Source organism: Pecten maximus, chromosome 5 (genome assembly GCF_902652985.1).
Source record: "Pecten maximus chromosome 5, xPecMax1.1, whole genome shotgun sequence".
In the NCBI taxonomy this organism is placed as follows: Eukaryota; Metazoa; Mollusca; class Bivalvia; order Pectinida; family Pectinidae; genus Pecten; species Pecten maximus.
The window spans coordinates 46340621-46355404 of record NC_047019.1 but is presented as its reverse complement, the minus strand read 5'-3'; the positions used below and the strand labels follow the sequence as shown (position 1 = coordinate 46355404).

The following is a 14784-nucleotide window of genomic DNA, read 5'->3' as shown; positions in this document are numbered from 1 at the left end:
CACTGGTGGAACTTGAGAAAAAGCTTAAAATGTGTTTTTCAAGATGGCGGCTTTGGCGGCCATCTTGGATTTCGGACTGACCCGAAAAATAACAACACTTGGTCGGGATCATCTCAGGATCATTTCTGGCAAGTTTCAGCCCAACAGTACTGGTGGAACTTGAGAAGAAGTTTAAAATGTGTTTTCAAAATGGCGGCTATGGCGGCCATCTTGGATTTCGGACCGACCCGAAAAATAACAACACTTGGTCGCAATCATATCAGGATCATTTCAGACAAGTTTCAGCTCAATAGCACTGGTAGAACTTGAGAAGAAGTTTAAAATGTGTTTTTCAAGATGGCGGCTATGGCGGCCATCTTGGATTTCGGACTGACCCGAAAAATAACAACACTTGGTCAGGATCATCTCAGGATCATCTCAGGCAAGTTTCAGCTTAATCCCACTGGTGGAACTTGAGAAGAAGATTGAAATGTGAAAAGTTTACGCACGGCGCACGGCGGACGGCGGACGGCGCACGGCGCACGACGACGGACGAAGCATGATGACTATAGGTCATCCTGACCCTTCGGGTCAGATGACCTAAAAATGTTTAAAATAATTTTATTTATAGCATGCAAAATATGTATACTTATTAAATTACAAAATAAGCACTAGAAGATGTTACTGCTTGCTGGGTCGAATATTGTATACAAAAAAATTAGTATAATTACATTTCTAAATATAATGTTACTCACAGCAAAAACATGTCTGGTCTATTGAAATTTTGTTATCTTCTAGGCATCATGAATCAATGATGAATTGTTTCATTTACCTTCAGTTGAAAACAACTGACCTCACTTTCAAACATCAAATATGTCATTATTTGTAAATTTAAAAGCACTTCTGGATCAGCACTCGCAAAATCATGTATTCTCATGTTTTAAGAAGCAAGTTTCCAAAATAAAGTATTCACAAGAAAAAAAAAACATTGTACAGACTAAAAATATCAGCATCTCCTTTCACAATATTGAAACTGGCATAAAAACACAGACACAACCTCTAGCAAAAATTACACACTGTGAATTGAGGGTTATTTTCACACATACAAATGAGGATGTGCCTTATTTTGAATTGTATGCGCAATATTAACTTACAGCTTCCTCTCTGCCTCCTCTTCTCTTTTCTTTCTTTCCTCTTCTTCTTTCCTCTTTTTCTCTCTTTCCATCTCTTCCTGCAAGTTTAAGAAATTAAACAAAATAAATTTACCACACTAAAAAATAATTCAGCAAATGTTTTCAGTAACAAGTAACACCTGACTTGTGTATCCTCCATTGTTTCAGTAAGACAAAATGTACCTGTATCTTGCGAAGCCGATCTTCCTCTTCCTTGATTTTCTGTTTCTCCAGCAGTTTGCGTATACCTTGTGTGTTTTGATCCATCTGTGTGAGCAAGTTGTTATATGTTTTCTCCATTTCCACAGGGCTGATATCGGTCTTCTGTTGGCCAAAAAATAAAAACAATATACCTACATATTCCCATTACTGACTTATAAAGTATACAGCTAAAATGTCAAAACTGATGATAGAATAAGAAGTTAATATACAAATGTGATAAAATCATCTCCAAACTCTGACTGCTACACCAGACTTCTGTCTGTCTGTAAATAATCATGTCAGTGTAACCTTGACCTACTCCCTCAGTGTAACATTGACCTACTCCTCTCAATGTAACCTTGACCTACACTTGTCAGTGTAACCTTGACCTACACTTGTCAGTGTAACCTTGACCTACACTTGTCAGTGTAACCTTGACCTACTCCACTCAGTGTAACCTTGCCCTATACACTTGTCAGTGTAACCTTGCCCTACACTTGTCAGTGTAACCTTGACCTACACTTGTCAGTGTAACCTTGACCTACTCCACACAATGTAATTTTGACCTTCTCCACTCAGTGTAATCTTGACCTACTCCACCCAGTGTAACTTTGACCAGCACATGCCAGTGTAACCTTCACCTACTTATATCTGTGTATATTAGTATAACATTGATCTACACATGTGATAGTATCCTTGACCTACACATGTAAGAGTAACCTTGACCTACACATGTCCCAGTAACCTTGACCTACACATGTAAGAGTAACCTTGACCTACACATGTAAGAGTAACCTTGACCTACACATGTAAGAGTAACCTTGACCTACACGTCAGCATAACTTAGTATATATAACTTGGACCTTTATGCAGTCTATACATACCCTGATCTTGGCAATGAAGGAATGAAAGGCTGTTTGTATGCTCTCAACCTGCTTTGTTGCAGCATCTTTATCTTTCTTGAGCTGTGATACAATCTTAGACATCTCAGTCATTTGACCTTGTGAGGCTACCACCTTGGTTATCATCTTATACCTGAAAAATACCAATACTTGTGAATTAAAATGCCGCTCAGGATAGCATATCATAATTATAAATCCAACTAAAAGTAAAAGAGCTAGATGAAGAGCTGAGAAGAGATCTACAGACAAACAAAAGTTAACATAGGACAGATGGACAAAACCACAGTATTCCTGTCCAATTTTGAAGGGTGTATAAAAAAAGTTGAGAGAATTCTCTATCAGACAAATTTCAATTTATAATCTACTTACTTCGGCTTGAATTTGCGTACATCCCTCCACATCCTGACAGTCTTCTGGAGACGGACGATCTGCTCACGACGCCATAAGATCTTGTTCTTTACTGTAACCAACAAGAAATATTTATACTAATGACTCTTCCCTCCCTTGCCCCTTGGATGTTTTTTGTCTCTGATAACACTACACTCTGACAGTCCCCCTTCCCTCCCTTGCCCCTTGGATGTTTTTTTGTCTGATAACACTACACTCTGACAGCCCCCCTTCCCTCCCTTGCCCCTTGGATGTTTTTTGTCTCTGATAACCTACACTCTGACAACCCCCCTTCCCTCCCTTGCCCCTTGGATGTTTTTTGTCTCTGATAACCTACACTCTGACAACCCCCCTTCCCTCCCTTGCCCCTTGGATGTTTTTTTGTCTCTGATAACACTACACTCTGACAGTCCCCATTCCCTCCCTTGCCCCTTGGATGTTTTTTTGTCTCTGATAACCTACACTCTGACAACCCCTCTTCCCTCCCTTGCCCCTTGGATGTTTTTTTGTCTCTGATAACATTACACTCTGACAGTCCCCATTCCCTCCCTTGCCTGTTCGATTGTTTTTTGTCTCTAATATTACCACACTCGGACAACCCCTCTTCCCTTTCATTGGATTTACACCTCTGAAATCAGTACACTGAGAGCTCTCCACATCCCATCTCTCGTTCTACTCACATTTGATGGCAGATAATGCACACCACTGTGCCTTTTTCCACCGAGAACAGATCAGCCAGCGTTTCACCTTCTTCACCAGGGTTGCCAGGTTCTCGGGGTCACTTTTCATCAGCTGATCAAACTCAGCAAACTTCCCAGGTCTAAAAAACACCTTGGTGAGTCCAAACTTGAAGTCTTTGTCATCCAGTCCAAGAGCTTTGAACAGTGCCTGTAACATTTTAATTGTGTTATAAAAAATTCAGTTTTTCTAAAAAATAAATATCAATCAGGTTATAAGATACAGGTATTAGAATGTTCTCTGACCTATTGGCAGGGTCAACAGTTGTCATAATCCTCTATCGGAGAGTCAATAATTCATAAGGTATTAGTATACATGTTAGAGCTTGAGAAACCCTGTAGGTTCCTTATAGATAAAAATGAAGTGAACATACTCTGTGTTAGTTAGTACATGTTACAGAGGTAAGAAATTGAATACTCACCTTGCAGAAGAGGCGAGGATCCAGGCGAGCCAGCTCTGGAGGAAGATAGCGTTTGTACATGTTGTAGAGTTCGCTGAACTGAGTACGTGATGGGAAACCCTGCTGCATCAGATCTAAGACGGAGTTCATTCCTGTAATGTACAACATAAGTCTAAATAATCAGAACAGACACTGGTTACTGGTCCAGTTGTATAACTGTAGCATCAAATGATAATATTCTGGAAGAAATATTCACTGTGTTTTATGAACTCCTTTTACCTGAACACTCGAGCTGGCTAAGAATCTGGGCACCCTCAAACATGTGATCCACCATTTTCAAATTGGGTTTGATACATCGGATGAAGTTGGTTCCCTGTTCAAGAAAATCAAAGATAAAAAAACAATTACTTTGATTAACATATTTCCTTTTATTGCTTTTAATGCCTAATGCTTATATATGTTTCACAATGATAACTTTTTATGTTTTCATTTGAAGTAGTAATTTAATTCACTGGCTTAGTCTCTAATGCTTATTTCTATAGATCTTAATAACTAACACTGGAACAGAGTGCTGACCTTATTTCTATAGATCTTAATAACCAACACAGTAACGGAGTGCTGACCTTATTTCTATAGATCTTAATAACCAACACAGGAACAGAGTGCTGACCTTATTTCTATAGATCTTAATAACCAACACAGGAACAGAGTGCTGACCTTATTTCTATAGATCTTAATAAACAACACGGTAACAGAGTGCTGACCTTATTTCTATAGATCTTAATAACCAACACAGTAACAGAGCGCTGGCCTTATTTCTATAGATCTTAATAACCAACACAGTAACAGAGTGCTGTCCTTATTTCTATAGATCTTAATAACCAACACTGGAACAGAGTGCTGGCCTTATTTCTATAGATCTTAATAACCAACACAGTAACAGAGTGCTGTCCTTATTTCTATAGATCTTAATAACCAACACTGGAGCAGAGTGCTGTCCTTATTTCTATAGATCTTAATAACCAACACTGGAACAGAGTGCTGGCCTTATTTCTATAGATCTTAATAACCAACACAGTAACAGAGTGCTGTCCTTATTTCTATAGATCTTAATAACCAACACTGGAGCAGAGTGCTGTCCTTATTTCTATAGATCTTAATAACCAACACAGTAACAGAGTGCTGGCCTTATTTCTATAGATCTTAATAACCAACACTGGAACAGAGTGCTGTCCTTATTTCTATAGATCTTAATAACCAACACTGGAACAGAGTGCTGGCCTTATTTCTATAGAACTTATCTTACATGTAATAACCAAACACTGGAACAGAGCGCTGACCTTATTTCTATAGATCTTAATAATCAACCCTGGAACAGAGTGCTGGCCTTATTTCTATAGATCTTATCTTAATAACCAAACACTGGAACAGAGTGCTGTCCTTATTTCTATAGATCTTAATAACCAACACTGGGCAAAGTGCTGACCTTATTTCTATAGATCTTAATAACCAACACAGAAACAGAGTGCTGTCCTTATTTCTATAGATCTTAATAAACAACACAGGAACAGAGTGCTGTCCCTATTTCTATATATCTTAATAACCAACACAGGAATAGAGCGATGACCTTATTTCTATAGATCTTAATAACCAACACAGGAACAGAGTGCTGACCTTATTTCTATAGATCTGATCTTAATAACCAACACAGTAACAGAGTGCTGGCCTTGTAATTGATAAGTACGATTAATACACTTTACCGTGGCCTTGAGTTTCTCCATTAGGATAACCAGCTGGGAACGGAACTTGCTGCCGATACTGATGAAATTGAGTTTCCCTGATGAAACCTTGACTCCCTCAAACATCTTCTTGAGGAGTTCATTCTTACTGTCTTGTATGAGGAACTCCAGTGACGCATGCATTGCGTCATTGTTCTTTTCTATGAATTGTACCTAAATCAATATTCAAATAACAGTGGTCATGTAAAGTGTCCTGCAATATTCTGGCCTACGTTATAATGATCACAATGCACCTGGTTATGCTATATGGAATACAAATCATTTTGAAATACTAACCACAATGTGAGTTTCAACTCTTTGAAGTACTTCCCAATAACATTACTTAGAACTTGATTTATTTTTAAACTCTGCACAATGAGATTATTTTGGACTACACAAAATATATAGATTTCAAAATTTTAATGCTTTTAATGCAAAAATATTCTCTTTGTACTCCACATCTGATTGATCAGAGGAAAGACATGCTTCCAATTACCGTGTGGTAGCAGACAGCACCAGCAAAATGGCGGATAAGGAATCCCTCCTCGTCTCTGACATCACGATGCATTTTCAGTTTAGATTTGCGTGGCAGCTGCAACATATAAAATGGTGTTAAGATAATTTCAGTGTACATTGTTATATCTCAGAAACCAAAACATTGTCAAATAGACAATACACATTTTCCAGGTTAAACTGTTATGTCGGAGACAATAAAACTTTGTCAAAGACTTACACTGAGTCTGAAATGTTTCTTGTTGCGGTTGTGAACCTCCATAGTAAAGTGGTCTGGTTTTGGCTGGGGCAGTTTACTTTCCTCATCCAGCAAGTCAAATATACCGCACCCCTTCATTTCAATCAGATCTGTAACACATACAAAGTATCACATATACATATAATCCAATAGTCTCCTAAACCCCAACAGACAACGGCAGTTCCTGAGGTTTTCATACATTACTTCATGTCTGACATACAGAAGTGTTGGGATTGTCTAAATACCTTTGAATAGTTAGTGTTGTGGCCTGCCACCATACCTAATACCAGTTGTAAGTACTTTAATCCAGACCATGACAGCTTCTAATACTCACCAATACAATCCTTGTTGTCTGTCCATTCAATCTTCTTCACATTCAGGCCTTCTTTTTCATATAATACTTGTTCCTAAAACACACAAATAACATCTTTGCATCAATAATTTCTTCAGACTTATTTTTTGGAGCATCTTACAAAACATTTCTTAACAGTTTAACACATTTAAAGGTCTAAGAATGTTTCCGGCTAACATTAATGATGTCTTCTCTAATATAATTATCCAGTTAATCTGCTTAATCTGCTGCTTTTACTGTTATAACATTCTTCTTTGTGTAGTGTTCCTGTTAATGTAAGTTCATGTAAATGCAGTGTTCATGATATTACAATATTCCTGTTAATGTAACATTCCTGCTAATGTAATACTCCTGTAAATGTGACAATCTTGTTAATGTAGTGCTCCTGTTATTGTAACATTCCTGTTAATGTAACATTCCTGTTGATGTAACATTCCTGTTGATGTAACACTCTTGTTAATGTAGTGCTCCTGTTATTGTAACATTCCTGTTAATGTAACATTCCTGTTAATGTAACATTCTTGTTAATGTAGTGCTCCTGTTATTGTAACATTCCTGCTAATGTAATACTCCTGTAAATGTGACAATCTTGTTAATGTAGTGCTCCTGTTATTGTAACATTCCTGTTAATGTAACATTCCTGTTAATGTAACATTCCTGTTAATGTAACATTCTTGTTAATGTAGTGCTCCTGTTATTGTAACATTCCTGTTAATGTAACATTCCTGTTAATGTGACACTCTTGTTAATGTAGTGCTCCTGTTATTGTAACATTCCTGTTAATGTAATATTCCTGTTCATGTGACACTCTTGTTAATGTAGTGCTCCTGTTATTGTAATATTCCTGTTATTGTAACATTCCTGCTAATATTCCTGTTAATGTGACACTCTTGTTAATGTAGTGCTCTTGTTATTGTAATATTCCTGTTATTGTAACATTCCTGTTATTGTAACATTCCTGTTATTGTAATATTCCTGTTATTGTAACATTCCTGTTATTGTAATATTCTTGTTAATGTTACATCCATGTACTACATTATAAAATTTCTGCTAAACCACCCTTTCTATACTTTAGAATACATTACAAACACCTACCTCCTTGAGGATTCTGTCATTGAAGAATTGTTGGAGTTTCTCATTACAATAGTTAATACAAAACTGCTCAAAGCTGTTCACCTGGAAATACTCTGCAAGGTAAAAAGATGGTAAACTTTTATATCTAAATAAATTACTTAATATACCCGATACTTAGACCTTATAAAATATGCAAATAAACTTCCTGAACTACACCAGGCAGATAATTTAAAACTTCCAGTCTTACTAAGCTATCTCCTAAGCCATGACACTTATTCTAAATAAATCACTCTTCCAGTCCTGCTCGAGTAACTCATTTAACCTTCCAGTCCTACTCCAGTAACTCACTTAACCTTCCAGTCCTACTCCAGTAACTCACTTAACCTTCCAGTCCTACTCCAGTAACTCACTTAACCTTCCAGTCCTACTCCAGTAACTCACTTAACCTTCCAGTCCTACTCCACTAACTCACTTAACCTTCCAGTCCTACTCCAGTAACTCACTTAACCTTCCAGTCCTACTCCAGTAACTCACTTAACCTTCCAGTCCTACTCCACTAACTCACTTAACCTTCCAGTCCTACTCCACTAACTCACTTAACCTTCCAGTCCTACTCCAGTAACTCACTTAACCTTCCAGTCCTACTCCAGTTACTCACTTAACCTTCCAGTCCTACTCCACTAACTCACTTAACCTTTCAGTCTTACTCCAGTAACTCACTTAACCTTCCAGTCCTACTCCAGTAACTCACTTAACCTTCCAGTCCTACTCCAGTTACTCACTTAACCTTCCAGTCCTACTCCACTAACTCACTTAACCTTTCAGTCTTACTCCAGTAACTCACTTAACCTTCCAGTCCTACTCCACTAACTCACTTAACCTTCCAGTCCTACTCCAGTAACTCACTTAACCTTCCAGTAACTCACTTAACCTTCCAGTCCTACTCCAGTAACTCACTTAACCTTCCAGTCCTACTCCACTAACTCACTTAACCTTCCAGTCCTACTCCAGTAACTCACTTAACCTTCCAGTCCTACTCCAGTAACTCACTTAACCTTCCAGTCCTACTCCAGTAACTCACTTAACCTTCCAGTCCTACTCCAGTAACTCACTTAACCTTCCAGTCCTACTCCAGTAACTCATTTAACCTTCCAGTCCTACTCCAGTAACTCACTTAACCTTCCAGTCCTACTCCAGTAACTCATTTAACCTTCCAGTCCTACTCCAGTAACTCACTTAACCTTCCAGTCCTACTCCACTAACTCACTTAACCTTCCAGTCCTACTCCAGTAATTCATTTAACCTTCCAGTCCTACTCCACTAACTCACTTAACCTTCCAGTCCTACTCAAGTAACTCACTTAACCTTCCAGTCCTACTCCACTAACTCACTTAACCTTCCAGTCTTACTCCAGTAACTCACTTAACCTTCCAGTCCTACTCCAGTAACTCACTTAACCTTCCAGTCCTACTCCAGTAACTCACTTAACCTTCCAGTTCTACTCCAGTAATTCATTTAACCTTCCAGTCCTACTCCAGTAACTCACTTAACCTTCCAGTCCTACTCCAGTAACTCACTTAACCTTCCAGTCCTACTCCAGTAACTCACTTAACCTTCCAGTCCTACTCCAGTAACTCACTTAGCCTTCCAGTCCTACTCCAGTAATTCACTTAACCTTCCAGTCCTACTCCACTAACTCACTTAACCTTCCAGTCCTACTCCAGTAACTCACTTAACCTTCCAGTCCTACTCCACTAACTCACTTAACCTTCCAGTCCTACTCCACTAACTCACTTAACCTTCCAGTCCTACTCCACTAACTCACTTAACCTTCCAGTCCTACTCCAGTAACTCACTTAACCTTCCAGTCTTACTCCAGTAATTCATTTAACCTTCCAGTCCTACTCCAGTAACTCATTTAACCTTCCAGTCCTACTCCAGTAACTCACTTAACCTTCCAGTCCTACTCCACTAACTCACTTAACCTTCCAGTCTTACTCCACTAACTCACTTAACCTTCCAGTCTTACTCCACTACTTAACCTTCCAGTCTTACTCCACTAACTCACTTAACCTTCCAGTCCTACTCCAGTAACTCACTTAACCTTCCAGTCCTACTCCAGTAACTCATTTAACCTTCCAGTCCTACTCCACTAACTCACTTAACCTTCCAGTCCTACTCCAGTAAATCCCTGACCTTTGATCATTTATTCTTTATCAGATCTAGATGAGTCATGTATCATGTATGTTTTGGGATATTAATCTTAATCTATCTCAATAAGAAATAAACATGCTTGATAGAGAACAATCTCTCAATCAGTGTCTTCCCTTTAATTTCAATGCCATTTGCCAGACCTACCAACACATGTTGTGGACTTACCAAATCCAGCAATGTCCAGCAAGCCGATGAAGCTGACAGAAGAGCTGAAGGGGATGGACTTGTTGATGCTGCTCACAATGAAGTCAAACAGCCGTGAATAGATGGACTTGGCTAAAGCATCTCTAGCATTAGAGGCCTCGCCCACCTTCAGGGGAACCCTGTAAAATACACAAAACTATATCATTACACATGTACAATTATATAAAACATAACACATGTACATTATAACACTACACATGTATACCGTAAAATGTAACACTATACATGTACAGTATAAAACTACACATGTACAATACAACACTACACATGTACAGTATAACACTATACATGTACAGTATAACACTACACATGTACAATACAACACTACACATGTACAGTACAACACTACACATGTACAGTATAACACTACACATGTACAATATAAAACTACATATGTACAATATAACACTACACATGTACAGTATAACACTACACATGTTCAATACAACACTACACATGTACAGTATAACACTACACATGAACAGTATAACACTACACATGTACAGTATAACACAACACATGTACAATATAACACTACACATGTACAGTATAACACTACACATGTACAATACAACACTACACATGTACAGTATAACACAACACATGTACAATATAACACTACACATGTACAGTATAACACTACACATGTACAATACAACACTACACATGTACAGTATAACACTACACATGTACAGTATAACACTACACATGTACAGTATAACACTACATATGTACAGTATAACACTACACATGTACAGTATAACACTACACATGTACAATACAACACTACACATGTACAGTATAACACTACACATGTACAATACAACACTACACATGTACAGTATAACACTACACATGTACAGTATAACACTACACATGTACAGTTACACATGTACAGTATAACACTACACATGTACAGTATAAAACTACATATGTACAATATAACACTACACATGCATGTACAGTATAACACTACACATGTACAATATAACACTACACATGTACAGTATAACACTACACATGTACAATATAACACTACACATGTACAATATAAAACTACACATGTACAATATAACACAACTCTGTACCTATTTGACAACTGATGAAATGAATAGGTGTTGATCAATTTTTAAGATATAGAAAAGAATGCCTTTATATTACTTTTCCCTAGACTCATGTGTCTTAATATTGTGACCTGAATTGTGACTTACTTGATCATTGTGCTCTTTGACCCCGACATGTGACTTGCCTGATGGGGGTGCCATATGACCTGACTTGCTTCATGATGGTGCCCTTTGACCTAACATATGACTTAATGGTGTTACCCTTTGAACTAACATGAAACATACTTATGATGGTGGCCTATGACCTGGTATGTGACTTACTTAGTGATGGTGCCCTTTGACCTGGTATGTGACTTACTTAATGATGGTGCCCTTTGACCTGGTATGTGACTTACTTAATGATGGTGCCCTTTGACCTAACACGTGACTTAATGGTGTTACCCTTGAACTAACATGAAACATACTTAATGATGGCGGCCTATGACCTGGTATGTTACTTACTTAATGATAGTGCCCTTTGACCCTCCTTTGGCAGCCTGCATGATACGGCTCATTAGAGCTTCCCTTAGCTCTTCCTTGTCCAGGGCCAGCAGTTCAGCAGCAGCACCTAGTGCGACCTCACTCCCACCCACAACTTTACAACCACCTGTCAATCAAATCATTCATACATGACATTTCAATTTTTAACCTCAAATGACATCCAAATTCAATCAGCATAATATATGTGTAATATAAAAAAAAAAGAGCATCCACATTTTTTCGATAAACTTTTCTCTTCATGAAAATGTCCATCACTTTGCCTTCTTTAGGACACTGCAATGTATTGTCGTGTATGGTCTGTATTTGTACCGACAACACTGCACACATATCATTTAACACTACGTATCACGGTGGTCTGTGATATTATGTAAAATATTATAATACAGGTGTTCTTACCTTTTGTATCTTCATGGTTTTCCTCAAAGCCAATATTTCCTAGGTGGAGTACCCCTGCGACCAGCTTGTACACAGACAAACGGTCCACATCTGAGAAACCCAGATGTTTCATGGCATCATCACAAATCTTAAAGTTCTGTACGTCATCAATCACAGGGTCAGAAAGACTGCCATCCTTCAGGTACTACAGAATCAAAATATAAATGGTAGGTAGATATAGGTATATTGTAATCAGAACAGTTCAGGTATATTGCCTACAGAATCAAAACAGTCCAGGTATATTGTCTACAGAATCAAAACAGTCCAGGTATATTGTCTATAGAATCAAAACAGTCCAGGTATACTGTCTTTAGAATCAAAACAGTCCAGGTATATTGTCTATAGAATCAAAACAGTCCAGGTAAATTGTCTATAGAATCAAAACAGTCCAGGTATACTGTCTTTAGAATCAAAACAGTCCAGGTATACTGTCTTTAGAATCAAAACAGTCCAGGTATATTGTCTATAGAATCAAAACAGCTCAGGTATATGGTCTATAGAATCAAACAGTTTAGGTATATTGTCAATAGAATCAAAATAGTCCAAGTATATTGTCTATAGAATCAAAACAGTCCAGGTATATTGTCTACAGAATCAAAACAGTCCAGGTATATTGTCTATAGAATCAAAACAGTCCAGGTATATTGTCTACAGAATCAAAACAGTCCAGGTATATTGTCTATAGAATCAAAACAGTCCAGGTATACTGTCTACAGAATCAAAACAGTCCAGGTATATTGTCTACAGAATCAAAACAGTTCAGGTATATTGTCTACAGAATCAAAACAGTCCAGGTATATTGTCTATAGAATCAAAACAGTCCAGGTATATTGTCTATAGAATCAAAACAGTCCAGGTATATTGTCTATAGAATCAAAACAGTCCAGGTATACTGTCTTTAGAATCAAAACAGTCCAGGTATATTGTCTATAGAATCAAAACAGCTCAGGTATATTGTCTATAGAATCAAACAGTTTAGGTATATTGTCAATACAATCAAAATAGTCCAGGTATATTGTCTATAGAATCAAAACAGTCCAGGTATATTGTCTACAGAATCAAAACAGTCCAGGTATATTGTCTATAGAATCAAAACAGTCCAGGTATATTGTCTACAGAATCAAAACAGTCCAGGTATATTGTCTATAGAATCAAAACAGTCCAGGTATACTGTCTTTAGAATCAAAACAGTCCAGGTATACTGTCTTTAGAATCAAAACAGTCCAGGTATATTGTCTATAGAATCAAAATAGTCCAGGTATATTGTCTACAGAATCAAAACAGTCCAGGTATATTGTCTATAGAATCAAAACAGCTCAGGTATACTGTCTACAGAATCAAAACAGTCCAGGTATATTGTCTATAGAATCAAAACAGTTCAGGTGTATTGTCTATAGAATCAAAACAGTCCAGGTATATTGTCTATAGAATCAAAACAGTCCAGGTATACTGTCTATAGAATCAAAACTGTCCAGGTATATTGTCTACAGAATCAAAACAGTCCAGGTATACTGTCTATAGAATCAAAACAGTCCAGGTATATTGTCTACAGAATCAAAATAGCTCAGGTATATTGTCTACAGAATCAAAACAGTCCAGGTATACTGTCTACAGAATCAAAACAGTCTAGGTATATTGTCTATAGAATCAAAACAGTCCAGGTATATTGTCTACAGAATCAAAACAGTCCAGGTATATTGTCTATAGAATCAAAATAGTCCAGGTATATATTGTCTATAGAATCAAAATAGCTCAAGTATACTGTCTATAGAATCAAAACATTTCAGGTATATTGTCTTTGGAATCAAAACAGTCCAGGTATATTGTCAATTGAATAAAAAAATTCAAGTATATTGCTTCCACAATCAAAATTATAATCTATCTATACAAAAGCCCACCTATAAGATGATTTTGTCTGTACAATAGCCCACCTATAAGGTGATTTGTCTATACAATAGCCCACCTATAAGATGATTTATCTGTGCAATAGCCCACCTATAAGGTGATTTATCTGTACAATAGCCCACCTATAAGATGATTTGTCTGTACAATATTCCACCTATAAGGTGATTTGTCTGTACAATAGCCCACCTATAAGGTGATTTATCTGTACAATAGCCCACCTATAAGATGATTTGTCTGTACAATAGTCCACCTATAAGATGATTTATCTGTACAATAGCCCACCTATAAGATGATTTGTTTGTACAATAGCCCACCTATAAGATGATTTGTCTGTACAATAGCCCACCTATAAGATGATTTATCTGTACAATAGTCCACCTATAAGATGATTTGTCTGTACAATAGTCCACCTATAAGGTGATTTATCTGTACAATAGTCCACCTATAAGATGATTTATCTGTACAATAGCCCACCTATAAGATGATTTATCTGTACAATAGCCCACCTATACAATGATTTGTCTGTACAATAGTCCACCTATAAGATGATTTGTCTGTACAATAGTCCATCTATAAGATGATTTGTCTGTACAATAGCCCACCTATAAGATGATTTGTCTGTACAATAGTCCACCTATAAGATGATTTATCTGTACAATAACCCACCTATAAGATGATTTATCTGTAC

General features: G+C 37.3%; 1 protein-coding gene across 8 annotated transcripts in view; it reads right to left on the bottom strand.

Moving 5' to 3' along the window:
* LOC117328187 (unconventional myosin-VI-like) overlaps positions 1 to 14784 on the bottom strand; it is a 58370-nt gene that overhangs the window by 21196 nt on the left and 22390 nt on the right. For all 8 annotated transcript variants that reach the window (XR_004532917.1, XR_004532918.1, XR_004532915.1 and 5 more), the window contains 15 exons: positions 12153 to 12336; positions 11718 to 11862; positions 10114 to 10271; positions 7756 to 7847; positions 6643 to 6715; positions 6291 to 6418; positions 6054 to 6149; positions 5540 to 5731; positions 4059 to 4152; positions 3801 to 3931; positions 3322 to 3529; positions 2624 to 2714; positions 2237 to 2387; positions 1335 to 1475; positions 1134 to 1210 (listed from right to left, as the gene is read on the bottom strand). Coding sequence is in view for 5 of the 8 variants with exons in the window: in XM_033885600.1 (XP_033741491.1) it covers positions 1134 to 1210; positions 1335 to 1475; positions 2237 to 2387; positions 2624 to 2714; positions 3322 to 3529; positions 3801 to 3931; positions 4059 to 4152; positions 5540 to 5731; positions 6054 to 6149; positions 6291 to 6418; positions 6643 to 6715; positions 7756 to 7847; positions 10114 to 10271; positions 11718 to 11862; positions 12153 to 12336 (1961 nt within the window). In the remaining 3 variants the exon portion in view is untranslated. The remainder of the gene's footprint in view (positions 1 to 1133; positions 1211 to 1334; positions 1476 to 2236; positions 2388 to 2623; positions 2715 to 3321; positions 3530 to 3800; positions 3932 to 4058; positions 4153 to 5539; positions 5732 to 6053; positions 6150 to 6290; positions 6419 to 6642; positions 6716 to 7755; positions 7848 to 10113; positions 10272 to 11717; positions 11863 to 12152; positions 12337 to 14784) is intronic.